Source organism: Eutrigla gurnardus (genome assembly GCF_963514095.1).
Source record: "Eutrigla gurnardus genome assembly, chromosome: 17".
NCBI lineage: Eukaryota > Metazoa > Chordata > Actinopteri > Perciformes > Triglidae > Eutrigla > Eutrigla gurnardus.
This window is the reverse complement of record NC_139928.1, coordinates 16,884,404-16,907,331: the sequence shown is the minus strand read 5'-3', so window position 1 is coordinate 16,907,331 and position 22,928 is coordinate 16,884,404. Positions and strand designations below refer to the sequence as shown.

Sequence of the window (22,928 nt, the reverse complement as noted above, 5' to 3'; positions counted from 1 at the left end):
AAACAAAAATAATCCTGAAAACATCCCCGTCACCAACCTTCCACCAATCTCGTTCATCATCAATAAATGTATTTTCTGCTAAGTACTAGCCAATCAGAGGCAGCGTAGGGTGGGTCTTCATGAAATGTGGGTGGGGAGAAAAAAAATCACCCAAACGACAGTAAAAGCTAGCAAGCTATCACGTGCCGAAGTTGAGTTTCCCCATGTTGTTACGTGACTTAACGCCATGTGCACGATTAATACAACCGTACAGTTTCTGCCCAGCTTGAGATCTCGCCGCGTGTCTTCTTTTTACTTTGAAAGATTTATTGATCCTCGAGGTGGGAAATGTCACACAGCAGCCAGTAAATACAATATGACAGAATCGGTCAGGCGGAAGGTGTCACATGACTGCACTATGACCCGTCAGTGGGGAAAACGGCGACGAGCAGCCGTATTTCATCAGACAGTTACTTCCAGTCCTGACATCTCACGGTCTGACCCAAACTGTGGAAGCGGTAGAGCACCAACAGTGGCTCCGGGCTTTAATAATACATGTACATACATAAGGGATCTTCTAAACAAGAACGCCGGAGCCACAGTTCAGCGAGCCCGGGGAGAAATGTGACTTATGCAACTGCTTCAGCGCATATAACAGATTATGAAATGTTTCTAAATTCAAAATGTTCTTTCTGTTGTTGTCTCAGCCAGGATATGTGAAGCTGTCCAAACCAGTGGCTCTGTGGACCCAACAGGACGTGTGCAAATGGCTGAAGAAACACTGTCCCAACCAGCACCAGATCTACAGCGACTCCTTCAAACAGCACGACATCACAGGTACCGTTTCACTCCTGCACTTTTTCACTTTTTCTTGAATTTATTCTATATTTCCTCTTAAGAGAAGTCAAATAATCTAGATCTGCATATCCAGGTGTGCTGAAGGATGAAACCCACATGATTATTAATGCAGGTGTGTCGCTTATTTATAATTAACATAGGTAGCGCCCCTAAACACCATATAAGGGCAGCTGCTGTCCCGTGTGCAAATCCTTGACGGTATATAAGTAGAGGACTTCGTCATCATGACATCACCCATTGGTTTGTGGACTGCAGTTTTGAAGCCTCTGCATTTTGGAATTTTTGGCAACCAGTGAAGGAAGTGACCATATTTGGACTGTGGAGGAGCGACGGGTGGATCTGATGATCACAAGTGCTAAAATGGCAACTTAACTGCATCTGGATCCATCTGGCTTTTGTTAACAAAGTTAGCTTCATAATTCAAGGTCAACTTTACAGCTAAGTGTTAAATAGTCTTAGGAGCTAACTGCGTTGTTAGCATGGTAGCAACGTTAGCCAGGCCGCGAGCCAAAAACTCTTTCAGAAGCTGAAAAAAATGTATTTATTCTATTTGTGAAAACTTGTAAATAGTAAATATTTAAAACAAGAAACAAGGAAGGATCCTAGTATTCAGTGGGTTCGAACAAAACAAGAACAACCTATACGATCAAAAGTAAAGGAATTCCAGATGAAGTTTGCAGGGAAATGTGATGCAGCAAGTCGTCAAACTCACTGCTGCTTTCCCCATCCCTCCGTCTTCATGCAGCCAGGCCTCATCCATAACATCCCAGGTGCACTCTGCCGCCTGCAGCCCTGCCACCCGGCCCTCCGTCTGTCCATCGCTGCCCGCTCACTGTCGGCGTCACCGCTGACAACAGTTGCCACGTCAATCATCCCCCCCCCCCACCCTAACGAGACTCCTCAAGGTCACCCTGCCGCTAATGACACTCCGGTCCTCGTTGTAGCAGACGACCGTTAATTGCCGTGCTCTCTACCCCTCAGAGCACGACCCATCACGTTAATGTTTATCTGTTGCTTTCAAGGACCTCCTCGACTCGGCGACTAGCCGGCGAGATGAATCGGCGGCGGCGATGACTCGCGCTCCCGTCTCAGCCGTTGATGCATTTTGATTTTTATACGTTCGCATGGAGGCTCTTGAGACTCGGCGTCCCCTGTTTAATGGTCTGAAAATGTGGAATCTTGCTGCTTTTCACTTTCAAGTTGCACACATATCTCATCAGCGGCACGCGGGTCCGGGAGATAACCCACAGTTCATTGCACGCCCGCTGAACCGCTGTTTTTCAATCCGGCTTCAAGTGGAAGCATTTATGAAAAATGCCTCCTTTGGTTGCTACGCGAGGCACGGTCGATGCACTGCCGCGATGACTCGTGACATGTGACACATGAGTGGCAGTTTCTTTATTTGTATGAATGTATTTATTAATTTGGGTCTTGTGCAAAATGGATTATTTGCAGTAATAGTTCAGATGAAATACAAGGCGCTCGCACTAAAAAAGGACTTTCAGGAGCTGAAACGCTTTTCTTATCTCATCCGTGCAGAAATCATGTCAAGTGCAGTCATCCAGTCGTTTTCTCAAGAGGGCCATAACTAATTAAGGAAAATGAATCTAACCTTAAGATTAAATACCTCGGCGTTCCCAACAAGCAAAAAGCATTCACTTATACCCTGTAAATAAATAATATTTTCCTCTATTACTCTTCCAGTGATTAAAACATTAGAGCTTAGCCTCTAATGGCGTATTAACTTAATGATCTGTGTTCGCTGTTACGGAGTAATGTTTGTTTATTTTTTTAAAGGATCATACGAGGGAAGAAAGGGTTAACCCAACAGTACACACACACTTTCCTACTGGCACAATTAGGAGATAATAATATGCAAAAAACTGCATGTAATTCAGTTTGTCTTCGCATCAAGCATTAATTAACAGAACCCAATTAAAACAGGCCAGACCGCACCGATTGGGCTCGCGAGGCAATTTGCATCCCAATCAATCTTTGGAATAATATGCAGATCATATTTTTTTTTTTTTCTGTTCCTACCCCTTATTAGATTAAACAAGGGTGAGAAACAAATGATGAATGGAATATTGTTGTGGGAAACAATCATGCAGAGAGAAACGAGCAGTGAGTATGAATACATTTATTAGGGCACGCAGTCGTGAATCTGAGTGGGTCTACTTGTTGAGGATGCTTGTCATACAATAACGTGTGTGTGTGTGTGTGTGTGTGTGTGTGTGTGTGTGTGTGTGTGTGTGTGTGTGTGTGTGTGTGTGTGTGTGTGTGTGTGTGTGTGTGTGTGTGTGTGTGTGTGGATAGGCCTGTAAGTAGACAACCCTTCATAAAGTACAACAATCAATAAAACGGTCTCAATTCCAGATCATAATTCAAACACTCATCACTCTTTTTTTTTTTTATTTTTTATAATAATAAAAAAAAAGCAGCGGCGAGGGAAATGTGTTTCCCGCGCATCAGTGCCGGTGCAAGGTTTTTAACGTGGAGCGCCTTCAGTATGCAGCGGCTCCTCTAACCTCAGCCAAAGAAATCAATGTTTCCCATCCTCCCTCCAGCCGTGCCAAGAAACCCTTTCCTTCCCTCAACAGAGACGGCGGCGAGTTTTGACTTTAACACCAGAGCTGCCATTAAAAATGCATTAAAGCATATTAAGGCATAATTAGACATTAGTCCCTAATCCGTTGTAATTACAAGGCCAGAGCTCTTTCGGCGGAGGCTAGCTGGGCATGAAGAATTAGTTAAGCACACAATTTCCGATACCCTTAGATGTAATCAGCGCAGAAGGTGTGATGGCATAGGTAATCAAAAGCAAGGGGATTGAAGGAGGGGAGTGGATGAGTCACTGTTAAGTTATATTTTCTGTCAGACAAGGCCATTACATCACAGGGAGGAAATACAGAAAAGCGTACAAAGACAGAATTCAATGCAGCTGCAGGTTTAGAAACCTTTGAGTAATTTAATAATTAGTACAAATGTGTCTGGGCTCCTGCTTCCGATAATGAGCTGTACATTATTGGTAATTACGTTGTTTATTCGTTATTCAGTGTAGATGAGTGCCAGCTTGAGAACATTTTTTTTTTTAAGCTCTAAAGTAGATCATCTAATTGTACTGTGATGGATCGCAGGATGATCCATCGATGATTTCCTGGTTGAAAACGGCTCAAACTACCGTCTATTGATTGATATCAGACTACTTCTAGTCTGTTCTTCCTCACACAGGAACACTCCAGCATCCTCATAACACCCCTTGATGTATGGTGTCATAAGGCCGCACTCTGAATAATTAATAGCCTCTAATATAAGTGGTTTAATGAAGGGTAGGCTGTATCCAGCGGCTCACACTATACCAATTTAGTTCTTCTAAAGGTCTGCGTTCAGCCCCCCTCTGGTTGGCGGATCCATCATCTCGGCACCTTGAAAGTCAAACCCGTGTAGCCGCCGCGGCCTTGATCTCCCCGTCCACTGGAAGGTCTCACGCCGAGCACCAAATTTATATTTGATGAGCCGCGGAAAAGAAAGAGGTGTTTTTAAGAAGAAAAAAAAAACATGGGCGAGGACACCCGGCAACACGAGGCCTAAACAGCACTTGAGGGATGAGGCCGTCATAAAAAGCGTGTAATGGAGGAAACGGCCTGTGTAGTAAACGAGTCACGCGGCTGCATATCAACTGGAGAGCCACCGCAACGGCTCCACCGGTGGCCGTTGCTTTGTGTCGTTTTCCAAAAGGGGTAGATTTCAACAGCTCGCTGCTGATGAGCTGTTCGGGGGGCAATTTGATCGTCAGACAGAAGGAAACCGCGCTTTAACGACGCCATCGGCAAGGTGATTATATAGCGATGCGTAATATAAAATTAATTACTGCGTGTTTCGAAAACCGCCGTCGTCGCTTTTCCATATGGAGAGAGTTTGGAAATGAATCTTCAGAGACCGTGAACGACGTGCAGTTGAGCAGTTGCGTAAACAAAGTGCAGTTAGGCACATTATAGAGCACGCACGCTTCCACTGACACCAGATCTGGGGAACGAGACCACAATTCCTAGTGCAGTCCCGGTGCAGACGCCGGAGTTCTGTGAAAGGAAATAAAAGTGCAGGAGAGGAACCCATCATTCAAAGGAGTAACAATAACATGAAAACATAATTTGATTTAATGATTCGAGGGCAGTTTATTGTCACTGCAACACAGGGTTGTGCCTGCTTAGAGAGAAAGTGCTTTGCATCCAGTGGGATATAAACAGCAGTAACAAAACCACTCATGTGGGCAGATAACATGGCCAGCATGTAAAAGCAGAGTCTCGCTGTCCCGCGCTCCTCGATACAGCTCGATTCCATGGAGCCGGGTCTCTGCTGTGGGCACAACCTCCCTGTTATTTTCGTCCTCAAACGGCGTGCAAATTGATGGACAATGTTTCCCTGATGTCGCATTTTTAACGTCAAGATTCCGGCAGTTATCTGCCACCAGAACAGTTTTCAGCTGCTGTCTACTCGCTGTTTTTTTTTATATTCCTTATGTAACAAATGGGCTAATAAATGATTCTTGAATCCCTGAATCCTCCCTCTCCTCCTGGAGGGGTCGACTCTACATTTCGGTGGCGTTTGGTCCTGCTGGACCAATCGCCATGGTGACGGGGTGCATCTCTGTCATAATATGCAAGAAAAGACAAGAAATGGAAACAAAAGTAGTTCACAGGAGCTACCGGTGGTATCGAATCATCTCCCGGCCGTGTTTCTTCCTGCACTCAGTCACATCCATGTGCATGTGATGTGTTGATGGAACACAACCCAAAGCTCGGGTGACGGGGGGGGTCGCAGCGGGTCGCTCCAATCCTTTTTTGTGATTTTCTTCACACGTGAGAGGACGTCGGAGCTCTGCAATCACAGCCGGCCGTCGTCCCTTAATGAATGCAGAAATGCGGGGTGGTCTGTTTGACTGAGGACGGCTCGTCCACCCCACAGCGGCTTCAGATATCTTTGCCGACTCCACAGCTGTCTACAGGTTGTTAGCCGCGGCTAACCAACGGAGGCGGCGGCGTAATGATCCCCAAACTGAAATAGATCAGTAGTGGCCAAATCAGCGTGAGGCTGCCGCCGCTGTGACGAGTGGAGGGCCGAGGCAGCTTATTATCCGTGCGGGGGCGAGTCTGCCGGACTGGTTTCATGACTTATGCTGAACCCTGCTCTCTCTCTGGGATCATAACGGGCCTCCTCTCCCACAGTCGGGGACGGCATTAGCATCGGATGACAGGTGCTCAGCGGCTGCGGGAGCCTTTTTGGCTGCAGGGCTGCCATGGGTCGCCATTTACTTTAAGGACTACAAGCTGCTCCGTGATATCACAGTGAATAATCTGCTGTAGTTGTACTTTTTATTCTTAAAGACGGGGGGTGGGATGGGGGGGGGGAGGAGGGTATCCCATATGGCTGCAAGAAGTATCCTCACTAGCCGGGCGCTCAGATCACTTGTTATTCTCTGCTTGACAGAGTGTAAGGCAGGTTCGGAGAGCAGTTCACCAGATTGCAGCTCAGTGACATTCATCCACCCCACCCCCCCACCCAGAGGGGACGCATATGGGAACACAGCTGCACGGGAGATTTGAGGAATCTGTGTGGCTGGTGTGGAAGATTTACCTGAGGAGGAGAAGCAGTCGCAGGATTCATTCTCGAGTCGTATCGCCGGCTTCCAGCGCGGCTGCCCGAAAGGTGTCGGGGCTGAGGAGTGCGATTGTGAAGTTGGGGGAGGGGACTAATTTGGTGCTTTTTGTACTGCTGTCACTACTCACTGGTGCCCCAAACCCCCCACCCCCAATTGGCAAGCAATAATTAGCGTAGCATTTTAGCTCCGTGTGCAAAATGAGGTGCAGCATCAAGTGTCTGTGTTTTTGGGTAGATGTGACTGGTTGGCCAATATTTTTTTTATATCTTGTGTGTGTGTGTGTGTGTGTGTGTGTGTGTGTGTGTGTGTGTGTGTGTGTGTGTGTGTGTGTGTGTGTGTGTGTGTGTGTGTACAGATGCACTTTAAGCTCCCATTCATCAAAGCCGTGGCTGACTCTGCCAGGCTATAGCTGCAGATTAATCTGCTTCAGCGCAACACTGCTGCTCACCCACCACTCATTAATCTAACTCCCAGGGACAATGTGTGTGTGTGTGTGTGTGTGTGTGTGTGTAGTCTGCTCACATCAGTGTGTGTGTACATGTGTGCCTTTATTGGGCTTGGCTGTAAAAATACATAGAGAACAATATGACCGATCATACATCTCTTAGTGTGGTTAAAATATCGCTCTTGTCTGGTGAAATACAAGATTCGTGTGTGATCAGATAAATAGATGGAGGAGAGATGCTTTTTTTAGAATTCGGGGAAAGCAGAAGCAGCAGATCTTCTTCCTGGGAGTTTGGATCCACTAACCTCCTGTATAGAAAGAGGGGGAAGGATTAGTTACTTCATTCCAAGGGGAGCAGAAAGGTATGGTAGTCCAGATGCTGCCAGAATTAGTAAGTGACGGTGAGGAACACACACACACTTGTTTTTTCATACATTTTTAGTTCAAGAGTGATACAGGTTAATGTGGGAAGCACATAACATACATTTTGTAATTAAATTCCTTGATTCCTGATTCTTCTGCTTCATAAAACCAGGCTGCAACCTGGGTTGTGGTTTTAAGTGCCTTAAACTTGCATTGACTCTACTGGCCATCAGGGGGCGACTCCTCTGGTTGCAAAAAGAAGGCTTCAAACCTCGGCCCATGTCAATAAATGGATGCAGTGCCTAAATAGTTACAGAAGTTTTAGAGTCATAGTGAAGTCAAAATAAACATTATCAAACATCAATACTTATTTTGTCATTTTACTTTGCAGATTTTTTGTAAGAAACAACTGCCTGCCAAAACCCTGCGGCACTCCGTATCAGCCAGTCTGCTGCCAAAGTCGTCGGAGCTGGGGGGAACCCCGCTGCCTCTCCAAACAGTTTTGGAGTTCCCTCCAGCTCAAATTAAAAACCTGCAGCTCTGTACTGGTTACAAACACTCCGAAACTGGAACAAACCACTTTGAAAGGAACTAGAACGGCACGCGGCGCTCGGAGAGCGCAGACGTGGATGCTTTCTCATGGCCCTCGGATGATGGGGATGATGATGTTATTATTGTTGTTGTTCTGAATTGAGAAGGCATTCATGGGAATTCTCCCCTGTAGGGGAACTCATTTTTCAGAACAAATGCCTTATTTGGGCTACAGAACGTACTGTACGTTATTATTAATAGATGCAATTCTTTTTAAATGTTATGGTTATGTGGCTTTTGGTAGACGGCTGCTGTTCCCTGTTCCTGCTACTGTACCAGCACTGGATCACTGGAGTACCTGGACCGTACTGGTCCACTTTCACCCCTGCTGACTGAAAAGTGATTGGATATTTAGGATCTAAAAGGGTGAATAAACACAATTAATTTCCTAGGAATCCTTCACAATAAAAGACCCCCGTTATTCTGTTATTTAAAAGGTTTTTATCTTGAATATTCCTGCCCACCTTGGTGAATTAACTCCATGATGAAGATGATGGATAATTATTACAGATTGTGGCCACATGCTTTCCCCACCTCACCGCTTTGCTCACTTTTAGTGTTTCGGGCTCCGTGTTTGGCTAACCGCATTGGAAACGGCAGGAGAGAAGACAAGAAAACCGACTCCGTCAGATGTTAGACAGGAGGGAGACAAACCGAATCCAATCGATACTTTGTCATAAAAGAAGCTGCAGTGACGGGACAACAGAGTCAGCGCTGTGATTAAACAGAACCCGATCCTGCCTTAACGTCCCCGCTGCTCGGAGGCGACGAGACAACGCTGCGACTGTGTAAAATGTGTTCTGGGTCAAGGGTTGACGGTTTTCTGCCGCGTCTCCTTTCCGCTGCCGTCTACTTGTGTCGACCTCCCAAATGAACCGAGGAAATGCTCCAACGCGGTGCTACGACCTCGTAGAATTAACGGCGGGTTGACATCATAGCGTGTCTGCACCGCCACACGGCCAAGTCGTAGTCTTTTTATTCCAGCTGAGTCACTCTTTCTATCACTTCCAACTTTACTTTATCTCTCTTACCTCATTTATTTCCTCTTGACCAATTTCCTCCTCCGTCCTCTCCTCCTCCGTCCTCCTCCTCGTGGCCATGCTACACTGCTCAGTGTATTAATTGTGGTTCCCGGCCCGAGGCTTGATGGGATCGTGGAAGCCAGTGGCTCAGAACTGCAGGGCAAGAGAGTGAAAGCTTGGACTCCTCACAGAAGCCGTTCCACCCTGCTGGTACCGCCTCGCCGACTGGAAGGAGTTTGTTCACAGTCATCAGTGAGCTTCTTATATTCCAGCCGTCAGCCGGACTCCACTGGCCCACATTAATACACTTCCTGATTTTAAGCCGAGGGGAGATGTGGTGTATTAAGACCTCGACAGGAAACAGTTGTTTAGGGAGTGAAACATTCATGCTAAATGCTTTTAAGCTTCATTTTTAAATCATCACCGGAAGGTTGCCCTGGGTCCTCTTAAATAGTTAAAGTGTGTTTTGTGTTTTTTTTGTTATTTGTCATTAAATTAAATGCTCTGGGGGGAAAAAAGAGGAAAAAACAGTATCTGTGGCTGTTGCTTGACAGACTGTGAGTACATAATGATCATTTTGGGGGAGTGGCTCTGAAGGGAGGGCTGAATACACTTTAAAGGTGCTGCTGTGTGGATGTGGATGCTTATCTAAGCTAAATGCCACATTTAATGGACAGACAGAAAACAAAAATAATGTTTAAAAATATGTTTGTTTTTCAGTTTTTTGTCACTTTGCAATCCCTGGTTCTGGCAAAGAAAAGAGTTATCACTTCAGTCCTCACATTTTTTGTTGTTGATATGGTGAGAATAAAAAGAATCGGTTGATTTTGCAATCCTATTATGACTTTAAGCCAAACAGCAGTGGGTTCTGTGGAAGCTCTCTCCATGTCAACACTCCCAGGCTGCTTCTCACGATACACAGATCAGCAAAGATGCCGGTTGAACCCTATGTTTACCTCTCCGGTCTGAGAGCTGCGTTGCATCTCCCGTATCCACGGTCTGTTGCCATGCCGATCTATCTTTGGTTATGGAATAAGGTGCCAAGTGACGGTTGGTCAATATTTATAGACTCATAACAGCATGTGCGCGTCGGTTTTTCTTGTACTGTCTGTCTTGTCTCCCCCAACTTTCCGCCCCTCCTTCGTCTTCCACCTCGCTAATCTTTTTTCTTCCCGTCTCATTTTAATGCAACGCTCACTTTCGGAGCCCTTTATGACTCTCCTTTGCTCCCCAGTGCTCATGTGATGGGTACTTTCAGCGCCACTTTTTTTTTCTTGCATTGAAGCATCTTAACTGCGCTTGACATTTTTTAGACCCGACCGGAGCGGCGAGTAAAGAGCTGCATGTGTTAAAGGCAAAGAGGAAAATTGGCCTAACACGGTCGACGTTACGCCGCCAACACTTAAGGGTACTTAGCTTTTCCCAACTGCTCCCTTCTGTGCTGTGGTAGCAAAAGTGGTAGCATGGGGCTCGGATGCCCTAACGATCTACAATAGATTGTCCAAACAAGTCGAGAGTCGCCTTTTTTCTCTCTGTTGTATTTCTTTGAACGGGGCACCAAAAAAATAGCAAAAACACCAATTTAAAAGTGCACATTTTTCATCAGATGCTTCATATTTGTTAACTTTAATGATCTGGAAACATGAGATGTGCTGGAGGAGAATGTGACTTCCCTAAGCCTATCAGGGCTGATCGTTCCCCCCTCGGCTGTCAGCCAATCAGAGCCGGTTTCTTGCCCTGGGAGTCATGAGGCCAAAAGCAGTAAAAGCGAGCCGGCGGTGATCCGTCATGTGACATCGCCAGTCGTAACAAGCGTTAATAATTACGACATACTCCACTTGTGTGTAACCGGCAGCCCAAATCCCCCACATCGACCCCGATTGGATGATTAAATTATGGATTGTATACAAGGATTTGCAATTAAGGAAGCAACTGTGAGGGATTATTGCTCCAAGGACATACGGCCCTGATTTTTATAGAAAACCTGCAGCGTTTAGAAGAATTGAGTTGCGTCGGGCTAATTGACATTCACATAATAGACGAAGGTTCTTTTAAAAAACATGAAACATGTCAAACCTTGAAAAGCTTCTCAACATTCAGCTCACAACTGATGCGACTGTAATCTCCCCCCCCCCCCATGTTTGTTATGTGTGTGCGAGCGTTTCCTCACTCTGTTCCTCCGCTGACATAAATGCTTTATCTGTAGCCCTTTTTATAGAGCGTCTCCAGCTGTGCATATTGAATACCCGACCGGCTTCCCCCGCTCCTTCCCTCCCCTAACCTTCAGGCTTGTTTGTTTGCATGGTTGTGCTCAGGGCGGGCTCTGATGAGACTGACGGACAGGAAGCTGGAGCGAATGGGCATCATGCAGGAGTCCCAGCGGCAGCACATCCTGCAGCAGGTCCTGCAGCTCCGCGTCCGCGAGGAAGTCCGGACCCTTCAACTCCTCACACAAGGTAGACTTTTCAGCCCTGAAATCTAGAGAACACCCTCCACACATTTCACCAGAACATTATTTGTCTCTTTTTAGTGTCATAATTTACTCACACACAAAAACAACAAACACCACACGGCTACAGAGCACATAATGTATCTGTGTCTCCCGGGTAAAGATTATTCACAAGGACACTGACTTCTCACATTCTGATGAATATTCAAAACATTTACTGTGCAGCATTAATGTGCATGCCATCTGCAGTCATGGCTATCGCTGTATGTTTTAAGGAAGGCAGGAAGTGTTGAGTGAGAAATGATTATGCAACTCCAGCAGAGATGTTCTCCTTTGGTATCTTTCGGTGTAACGTGATCACAGGAGTCATACTCGACTACATCATTACCCGACCTTGTATTTCAGTTTCCGATAAGAACATGTTTACTTGCTTTAATGCTCATAAAACGCGTTATTTTTCCCACCTTGGCTGAGCTGCAGCAGCTGTTCTCACCCTCTCTCTGAAACGCTCTGTTTGAACTCCTGCCCCTCCCTCCCAAAAAGCCCACTCTATTGTGATTGCTTAGTGAGTTCGTCAGAAATGACACGCCCCTCACCACGACTGAATACGTCTGTTGTACTGCTGAGGAATCGTGATACAAGTACATTTCAGCCACTCGGTCTTCATTTCCGATTTCACAGCAGAAAACGGCGTCTTCTCAACATGGCGTCTCCGTCCTCAGCTCTTACCAGCTTTGTTTGAGGGTCTGCCAAACTTCCGGCTGGGAATATTATGCAAATGTATCACCAATCACCACTTTACGTAAGAAAAGGCATGATTTGAATTGGGGCGTTCGAAGCAGTTCAGGAGACACGCACACAAAACTATATAACAGACAGAAACTCTTCTTTAAGGACTAGACGCACCAGGATTTACTCAAGATTAGACCTCGTTGTAAGCAGCTTCGTGGAGGAACTACTTTCTTTTTATACCAAACTGAGGAAGAACTTTGCTTTCTGCTGCAAAAAGAATGAATGCTCTAATATGGTTTTAATTTTAAATATATATAATATTCAAATATTTCCCTCAGAGGAATACTTCACCCACAAACATTTGTAACCTTGAATTCATGAAGAAAACGTTGTTTTTCTTGCCTCGGATTATACTGCAGGAATTGCATGCAAGTTTGACAACTCAAAACAATAAGTAATGTAAATTAAAAAAACATTATATCACACAGTAATAGTCATCATCAAACTGATTTACATCCTGACCTCTATTGAATTTCATCACGTAAAACGCTCCAGCAGCACTCAGCTTTATTTACTTTGCTCTATATAATTTAATTTGAAAAATTTGCATTTCCTAATAACACATTTGTTGTCTGTTACACAAGGGGCCAACGTCACCCTTCCTTTATCATATTTTCATTTTCATGCACGCTGTGGCACCCCGCCGTTTCTCACCGCAACCTTATTTCCTCGCCGTCTCCACGACACGCGCCTCACTTTACGCCACGCATCCTCCATGGCGTGTTTCATAACAACAACCAGGCAGCCAGCATTGTTCTCCATCCTCTCCTCCCTCTCTCCGTCTCACCCCCGTGATTCTCAGCCTTGCTCCTCCTCCTCCTCTTCCTCGGCCTGGAGGCGCCGCCACCGCCGCTTCCATCAGCACCCGTCTGCCCACAGACTCCCGAAGCTGGGCTTTCGCCCGCAGGCGCCGCGGGAGACGAATTGGAGCGATCTTTGTCACTCCGCGATATTCTTGGAAAACATTTGGAGTGTAATAAAGCAGCTTCCGTCCCCCGCCGCTGTTTTGGTCCCGCTAGCAAGTGGAAAATAGAAAGAGGAAGGGCGAGTTTAGCTGAGTGATGACACTTTGCTTGGGGCGACTCTCAGCCTCCCGTCCCTTCCTTGTGCTTTCTGTCTCGTCCTCGCCACTCTTTGTGTCCTCTCCCCTCCGCTGCATTGATGATATGGGAAGCGACAGCCCGCCTTGCTGGCATCGGCGGGAAAGCAACCTGTTAATAGAGTCTACCTTCGCCTTGTGGAGAGAGGAAACAGAGACAGAAAAGAAGGGATGTAAACAAGAAAATCCAGAATGTCTTTTACATGAATAAATCAAATAATGAATTATGTATCGACTCTTTAGAATCATGGCAGGTAAAAAGACTTGGTATAAGTGAGGATGGGGTCTTGTATTTACCAGCTGTGTCACTGGATGTAATGGTGTGACCCGAGGAACAGTGGGGAAATGGAAGAGAAGGAAACCGAAGTATAAGCTGTCGCTCCCGGAGACGCTCTTGGCAGGGAGGGAGAAAATTGGAAGGAGGAGAGATGGCGGAGTCGGTCCAGGCCTAGGGCGAACTTCCACGCTGCTGTAAGCAGCAGGAAGCAGCAGGAAGGCGAGCCAGAGATGGCAAGAGAGAGGAGAAATGAAGTGAGGAGGTGGTGATGAGATGATGAAGAGAAAGAGAGGATGAGGAGGAAGAATGGTGAGAAGAGTAGGGGACGGGAGGGGGGGGGGGGGGGGGTTATCACGAAGGTAGGATAAAAAGAGAGAGGTGAGAAGATGGAGAAAATGGAAAGTGAGGAGTTTGAGAAAAAAGAGGAGGTGAGAAAAGGAAACCATCCTCCCTTCCGAGAGCTCTCTCTGAAATATCACAGGTTCACATAATAGCTGATTTAATAAAAGCACTGTTCAAGTTTTCATTCATTATTCACCTCCACTTTACTTTTTTGTTGTTGTTTTTTATCGCTGTTGTCAGTTTGAACACAACACTTCCTTTTTTTTTTTAGATGTTTCGCGTTAAAAGGCTCCCGGGCATTGATGCTTTTTTAGCAGGCGGCATTGGGTTTTTATTCACAGTATCTTAACACCGACGAGGGGAGGAGGGGAGCGGGTTTAAGTGAATGAAATTAAAACAGTATTTCTGTTAAAAAGAGAAACTGAGAAGCGGTGATAATGCAGCGTCGGGGAGTAGTGAACCACATGTAATTAAACCGGGACTCGTGTAGTTAACTCCTGGAACTACAGATATATTCTTAGCCATAAAAAGGAATCATTTTAATATGTTGTATTTATACCATTGCTTCACTGTAGTTGAACCCTTCTTTTGGTTCAGTCTTGCCCAAGGACACGCTCTACATGACACTCTGTTTCTAATTGAAACGGTGACACTCCTACCGTCTGTATAGGAGGACAGGCATGAGAGCCAGAGAGAGAGACATCCACTAGCTATAGAGAGAGAGAGAGAGAGAGGGTGCAGGAGAGAGCGCTGGAGCGAGCAAGGTGTACAATGGAGAGAAGGGCGAGAGAGCCGGCGAGAGAACGAGGTGTCGTAATTACTGCAGTGTACCCAGACAGAATTAGCTAGACGGACAGTGATTAACCTTTAAGGCTTGCTGGGCCATGGGAGGGAAATAATTAGATTTCACCTTCTCTCTCTCTCTCTCTCTCTCTCTCTCTCTCTCTCTCTCTCTCTCTGCCACGGGGGCGGCGGAGGGTGGAGGCTCATCACTTATTGCTTACAGTCAACACACAGACTGAGGCTCTCCAACGACGACGGCCGAGTGGATGACCTGATAGTGGCTTTTTGGAGTCGGTGCAGGGTGAAAAGCAAGAGCACTTACCACTATTACCCCCCCACCCTTGTGGCAGAAGAACTCTTAACTGCACGGAGAGTGACAAGAGAGTCAAATCTCGCTTACACTCTCGGCTCTGCACACTTTGCCAAACCGCTGCATAAAGCACGGGAACTTGGCAAACTGTCAGTTTGGGGGAAGTTGAGGATCTTCATCAAGGTTTAGCTTTAACTCATGTAGTGGTGAAATTCTGCACGTCTCCATGGTAATGTCGTGATAAGATGAGTAAGAATCAACTTGACAATGTAAGTAATGGTTCACTGAAGTATCATCCTGTACAGGTTTATGTTCTTTATACCAAGACTTGTAGTCAAGAGAAAACAACCTATTCTCTGAAATGAAATGACATAAAAATGTGAATTTAGTCAATTTTAAATTGGTTCTCTACAGTGGGGAAATGTGTCTTTCCATCCTTTTACTTTCCTACTACTAAAAAAAAAGCCTTGTATTCTCCGTTGATTAAAATTCTATATCAAACAGACGGCAGGAGTTGTCAAATTTCCTCAAATCATCAGGGAATGAGCGTCTTCCTTGTGGCAGCACAACTGTTGTCACTCCAAAACACTTTATTCTTAATACAAGTACAATCAACAGAAAATAAAGCTTTTTTTTATGAGATGCCAACATATGTTAAACCAAGTAGCATATCAACAGTAAGGGTATATAATTAACGCAGTAAGAAATGTATGATTTAAAACACCGCAGGTGTGACTTCCTCCTTTGCATAATGACATCTGGCTCGTTGTTTATATTTAGCTTTAATATGTGTATCCATGGAAACAAAGATTTTTCTTCACCTGAGACACAATGAGGGGCGTCTGTCTCACTTCTGGTGGAATAAAGGGAGTTATGGCTTCATATGAGCCCCCCTGACAGCTCAAAAAGTCTGATTTTGAGACATTAGTGAAGAGAAAATGAGAATGTTCTAAATAATTAGGTTGTTTTTCTGATACTCCAAAAAGTTGTGCGTAAAGGCCCCTCGTGACTGCACTGAATCTCTCTGAATTAACTCCAATACAAAGATTGGAAGCCGTTAAACTGTCACATTTCTCCGCTACTCCTCCCAAAAAAAAAAAAAAAATCTCATTTTACTCTTCTTCTGTATTCAATTTCATGCTTATAACCATTCCAGAGTTTTCAATAACAGTCCTATGCCAGTAAATATGCTATTACTGGCTTGTGAAATCATCACTCTTAAAAGAAACTTGAATTACACAGCTGACGGAGCTCTATGAAAGTGGTTTTCTGAGTACATAGCGCTAATCTGCGAATGTAGACACAGGCTCACTGTTTATGCTTCATTTACTGCAACAGAGTCTCATTTAAAGGGAGAAGACGAAGACATCTTTGAAGGAAATTAGACATAGATGCTTTGCAGCTTCACTTTACTCCACTCGGCCTTTTTATCGTCCGCCGGAATGATAACATTCGTCACAAGCTGGTGAGAACCAAGTTTTTTTTTTTTTCTCGTACTTTGGAAAAGTTACTTTTCATGTGAGTTATTATTTCTGTGCTGTCGCCAATCAGTCAAACTATAAAACTGAACGTTAAAAATGTAATGAGCACCTAAGCTTTGTTCCAGATTTAAAGTATGCGTCCACATGAGAAGAGCTGTAGTCCTTTTTCTCAACGTAAATCTCAAACACAGTATTTAGTTCCCAGAGTTCAAGACGGATTCTGCAGAGAGCGGCGGCCTCGGGGCGGCGAATGAAAGAAGCTTTCCTGTTGTGCTTTAGTCGAGTCGGCTTCCTTTTTTGCTCCGGGCACCTTAATGAACGATCTCTCTCTGCTTCGTGGCTTCATAACGGAAACCTCTTCGGTCCGAGAGCTTCGCTAAACAGGATGTCTTTTATCCCCTTTGCTTTTCTAACTAGTTCAACATGTAAAGTTTGCTGACAGGAAGATCTACAGTGACTCAGGGAAAATTTGACTCGGCTAAGCACAAATAAAGGCAAGAATTTTTCACTCTGGGTTTCCCAGATTAACACTTCATTTTACAGTCTGCTGATTACGGGATAACAAGCAGACGAATCAATAACTTTTGAATGATAGCAGGCTTGAAGAGAAAACATTGTTAGCTTGCCTCAGTATACTTTATTTTATTTAATATGCAGATATCTGGAAAGGTTATCGTTTTGTGTGTTGTGGAAGTTAGGGCGGGATTAAAGTGAGTGAGTTGGGCCACGTAGTTAAAAAAGCAAAGGATAGAAGGGTTAAAATAAGTAATCAGGACTTTCACCCAGGAGACCGGTGTTCGTGTCCCAACCAAAAGTCAACATTGACTTTTAAATTAGGTCCATTACATACTTAACATAAGCAAGTAATGAAGTTTACTTAACTTACTGACTAACTTAACTTATGAAGCATTTGTAATGTGCCTCACCTATATAGCGTATGTAACGTACTTAACTTACGGCGCATATAAACTTAGCGTAACCTACTTAAATGACGTAGCGTATGTAGCATTCTTAATATATACTTGCGTGTAACATACTTAACAAACTAACCTACTTGCTTTCTTGAAATTCTGAAGGTGTCAAAATCATGTGATAAGTCATCACAGAAGTGTAATCCATAGGGGAGAGTATTGGCAAGAACCTCACGATACGATACATATCACGATACTTTGATCACGATATGATATGTATCACGATATCACGATATTGCTATATAAATAAAGATGAAAACACAAGTACCTGTATATGTACATCAGATGATATTGATCAGACAAATTGAGTCAAAACTATTTAATTCAAAAGAGCCTCTCCATTTTATTAATTCCCATGAAATTCACTGGAATTAACCCTATATTTTTACCCACCCCTAGTAATCCAAGGTCAAGTGTGAACAGTGAACTGTCCGGCCTCCATCCCCATTATGAATGTGTGATGTGACCATAACACGGGACATGGTGTTCCAATCAAGACCGATGGCTCATTCTGCTCATCAACAGGTCTGAAAGGGGTTTAAACTGTTGAAAACTCTAACAACACACACCGTATCTGATCCGGCGCTCAAATGAACAAATAAAAAAAAACCCTCATTCACTTAGTGCACAAGTGTGCTGTCCGCCATCATGGCTGAATAGAGTATCTTCACTGTAAAGTCTTTATTGAAAACCATTCACTCTGAAGTCTTAAGGAGCTCCGGGTGACTACTGTCTGTCCTCTGGGCTTCTCAGTGAATCAAATGTCTTGCCCTAGTGTGTGGGGAGCTGAGAGCTCTCATTATCCCCGGCTCTCTCCTGGATCCTGCCCTCCGTGGCGGCACTTCCTCCTTAAACCTCCCCGGACTCCCTCCGCCCTCCCCACCGTCAACGCTCATCCTCTCTCTCTCTATCTCCTTCTCCCTTTTCTTGCTGCAAGCGAAGGTCGAATTAATTCTTTTTCATAATTTCCTGTCAGCGAGACTCCTCCCTCAGAGACTCCGTCTGTGTCTCTGCGCCTAAAAGATTTGATTAAGGTGAATACCTGTGTGTGTGTGTGTGGGGGGAAAAACGTGAATTATGTTTTTGTCCCCTCACCCATACAGATATATAAAATCACGTTTAATAAAGCTTCCCACGGTTTTCTTTTAAAAGTGAAACAACAGGGTCTCGGTGGGGGGCTAAATGCAGCCGTCCACATCTACAACCGCACACCTCAGATTGCAATAATGTTATGAAGTACGGAGAGTAATTGCGTCCCCTGTTGCGAGAGCAAAGGTTCCTTTCATTAAGGCGTGAATTGAATCTGGCCGTAGTAATGAAGGTTGGGCCGGCGCCCCGTTGCTGGCGTGGCATTTATTCAATCAGCAGATGGAGTCCGGTCGTATTTAGAAACGGGAAGGGAGGGAGAGAGAGAGAGGAAGTATAACTAATGCGGCATATTCGAATGTAATCTCCCCCAACCAAAAAAAAGAAATATTTTTTTTATAACCTCAAGCTATAATTCTCCTTGACACGTAGTGAAGACTCCCCGTTCAGGGCCCCCAATTACAGACTTCTACCCAGAGCGCTTCACACTGGACTACCGGTCGGCCATCTTTTTTCTTTTTTTTCCGCAGGGGGAAAAAAAAAAAAAGCTGAGAGGGAGTTGAGCAACGTCAAGGTTAGCCGAAGCACATTTGATTTCGTTTTCACCCAGGGAGAGGCAAAGAGTACGCCTGAATACAACAAAAACCCGCTCTTACCGCCGTCTCCACCTCTCAAGGACGCGAATGCGGCGCGGTTTGAACAACATGTGTGGATCCGTTAATGAAGCCGAGGGAGAAGGAGAGAGAGAGAAGGGGGGGAAGGGAGAAAAATGGAAGAGAAAAAAAAAGATAATAAGAAAGATTAACAGAGAGGTGCACAGGTGGAATTGCTGGAGGCGTGTGTGTGTGTGTGCGTGTGTGTGTGTGTGTGTGACTCTGTTTTCTTGTGTGTGTGACTCTGACCTCTGACCCACAGCAGGGGCAAAACAGATTGCTTCGACAGGTCCACTGACATCACATGACAAGCTCTTTTGCCAGAGTCTCCGGAGAGTCCTCGGCTGCCGGATTTCCACCAGTGTTTTGTGGCATCGCTGCAACTCGTGTCCCATAATGCGAAATAATACGGCAATTTGTATTGACGTGACCTCCAGGCCAAGTCTCGGCAGCCCATATCCATTCAGTCTATCAGCCGTAGGCCTGCATAGAAATTGACCAATGGGAGGCGTTGCTCCGGAAGGCTCCCATTGGCTCCTACCCTCCATCCAATCCCCTGGTCTCCCTTGCTCCTCATCATCCCGCCTCGTCGAATCGTGGAACACTGAGGGGAAGGGTTTGGTTGGTTGGTTGTTTTTTTTCAAATCTGTCTCGGAGGCTCAACTGATTTTCAGAACCATAGCTTTAATGAAGTTCATGCATCTTGCAGGAATCCGAGCTGTAAGCGGGACGTGGGTGTGATCGCGTGGCCTGAACTCTTGATAACAAACCCCTCCGGTCGATGTAACCCAGTACATCTGCCTTTTTTTTGTTTTTTAAACCAGTAGTGGCGGGTGTAGGTTTCCACTGCCCCATTAGTTCACGGTGATATGAGAAGGCATTAAAAAGCCTCGGCGATCGGTCGCCGGGCAGCGCGGCTGCTTCCACTCAGTCTGCTGCCTGGCTCCAGGCCTCGCTGACCGCCTCCGGACATCCAGGAGCCCAGACGGCGTGGACGGAGCAGACTCCTGAGCACTTCAGCTTTCCCAGCATTCACTCATGATCTTACCAACCTGGATCAATAGCCATAGGACACTTACTGTACCGGCTATTACCCCATAAACATGCCTGCGCAGCGCTGGCTCCAGACTCACTGTACATATCTGTAATGCAGAAGAGGAAGTTGTTTTCCCCGCCGTTTGTTGCCAGGCCGACCATTTACGATGCAGTTCTGAGGTACTGTGGTGTGAGAGCTTATGAGTTAATGCATTAGAGGAGAAATTAGTTAATATTATATAATACTGTTCCCTGGAACGTGGCGATCACTTATTAATAAGATTATACCACAGTTGTGAAAGTCCCCGGTCTACTTTATGCCTCGAACACAATGACTTGCATTATGATTATATAACTTTATTTTCTTTTAAAATGTGTTTATACTATTTATATTCCCCTGTTGGTAGATAAGGGCATTCCTTTTACACATTTATGGAGTTCATGTACTTAAATGGGGCTTTTGTGCAGATGCAGAACCACAGAGGGTATTAATCATGTATTTATAGTTTGAACCATAAAAAAAATGACGGGCAAACGCAGTGTTAACATTCAGCTTCCTGTTTACCTCCTGTCCTATTTTCTCAACATATCAACATCATATACATCAGCTTATATATATAAAGACAATGATTTTGAGTTTTGCAGTTCATCTGTAGTCTAAATGCAACATCCATGCTCTTTAATCCAGTCCCGTGCAGGTGAGGCAGTGCTTGATGGAGAAACCACTTCCTCCAATTACACTGAAAATGCGTCTACAGGTAGACGCTCTAATTAAAGTTCAATATTGTCCCGAGTCATTTCCTTGCTGGTTATCGCCGCCTGTTTATGCGAGCGTCGAGCAGCGATGTAAAAGGGGAATCTGTATTCGCCGCAACTGTGTCCGGCCGGGAAGCGAGAGGGATAGCAAGGACATTTGGGGAGAAATGGGGTGCGACGAGTAGGTACATAAAAGGAAATGATGTATATTACATCCAGTCCGGGATCACGGTTTGTGTACGGAGGATTTATGGCGGTGTACTTAGCGACGGCGCGGCGCCGCACCTGATCATCCGTTATTATGGTAACATCTCTCACTTTGGGGGCAGGCGTGATCGATGGGGAGCCGTTAATGACTTTTGGGGGCTGAGATTGTTGTGGCTGTGAAAGTGACGAGTATTTTTAAAAAGGTGTTTTCTGAGAATAACACTATGATTTTTGGACTGATAACCAGTAAAAATGGAACACGGTAAATGATTTGCCCAATTGGATCAGATTATCGGATTATTTTCGACTTTGCTGACACACAACTGTCTGGGACAAACAGGGTCTACAGGGGATTCATTGTAAGCAACACTGCCCGTTGCCGTAGCACCCACAGAGCACTTCTACTCTCATAGCTGTCCCCTGTCCCCATGACAGTGACTCCCTATAACACAATTTGGAGGGGGGTTAAGTCAAAAGGAAGCCTTGTATCAGAATATATATTTAACCCACCTCGCATCACTAGTAATTGGTGCCATTAGTCTTTTTTATGCTTGATTGCCTGCCAAAATGTCAGCCAATCTATTTCCCTCTTGTGGCATTTTTCTTTCTCTTTCTTCCCCTGAACTGTCACTAATTAAAAGTGATTGTCTTGGTGCCAGGAAAGAGATTTTATTTATTCATTATTTTCACATTGTTTGCTTTTAACAAGTGGTGAAAGTAGTTATTGTGCAGTTCGTACAAGTTACCTGCACATTTCTGTGTGTCGGGACGTGATGGAGGCAATTAAACGCGACGGTGGAATAACACTATACGTCCTGAATGACTCCTGTCTGACTGACCCTGGTTTGAAGATTTGCTGCTTATTAAACAGTAAACGTAATAACATACGCGACTTCTTTGTAATTGAGGAATAGAAAGTGCAGAGCTGAATATGTTATAGAGGATGTTATCTGTTGTCGACCAGCAGATTCTTGGTGAATGGAAAAATTGGTTTTCATGGTCGAGCACAAACCTTCTTTGTCACCTTGAAAGCTGCTGCCCCGTTTTTAAATAGGCTGTGAATAGTGCATGAATTAAAAAATAAATAAAGCAGAATATGACTTCAGAATATTTCCATTAAACTGCGCTGCATGTATATTGCACATCCTTGTTTAAACACTAGACTTTTACTAAATTAACCTCAGAAACAGAAACAAATATTGAACGTTTCTGTCTGTTCTGATTTACGTCATGCAACAGAAACCAATATTTGCCCATTTCGACCTGTTTTGACTTTAGTTATTTACAGATTTACACAACATCATGATATTTTAAGTGGACCCCTTGGCAAAATTGGAGAGCATTGACTTAACATTTCAGATACAGAAATACTCTGTGGGCAACTAATGCCAATCATAAAACTGTTAAGTCGTTTTCCGTAGTTATTTTGATAGAAAAATAATTTTTCAATGGCACATGGGGGGTTTTCTGGTTTGGAAACTGATTTTCTTACAGTGTAACTGGTTGAAAACCAGGTATTTCTGATTGTTTGGAGTCTCCTGCTATAGTTGTGTATAAACTCACATTCAAAAAAGGATTGGCCACCCCTGTTTAAGCCTTTTGGCCGCTGCTGACCAACCAAATCCAAACTAAAATATCCCAACAGCTGATCAATTGCCATGAAGTTTTGTGCAGATTCATGTTCAAGAGGATGAATTCTTATTACTTCTAACTATTCATCCAGCACCATCAACAGCTCACATTTTGTTGAATAGAGCGATATTGATATTG

At 44.7% G+C, this 22,928-nt stretch overlaps 1 protein-coding gene across 2 annotated transcripts in view; it reads left to right on the top strand.

Moving 5' to 3' along the window:
• The window catches only part of samd12 (sterile alpha motif domain containing 12), an 81,976-nt gene that overhangs the window by 23,530 nt on the left and 35,518 nt on the right, over positions 1-22,928 (top strand). For both annotated transcript variants that reach the window (XM_084032764.1, XM_084032763.1), the window contains exons 3-4: positions 687-816; positions 11,233-11,373. In XM_084032764.1, the coding sequence (XP_083888890.1) occupies positions 687-816; positions 11,233-11,373 (271 nt within the window). The remainder of the gene's footprint in view (positions 1-686; positions 817-11,232; positions 11,374-22,928) is intronic.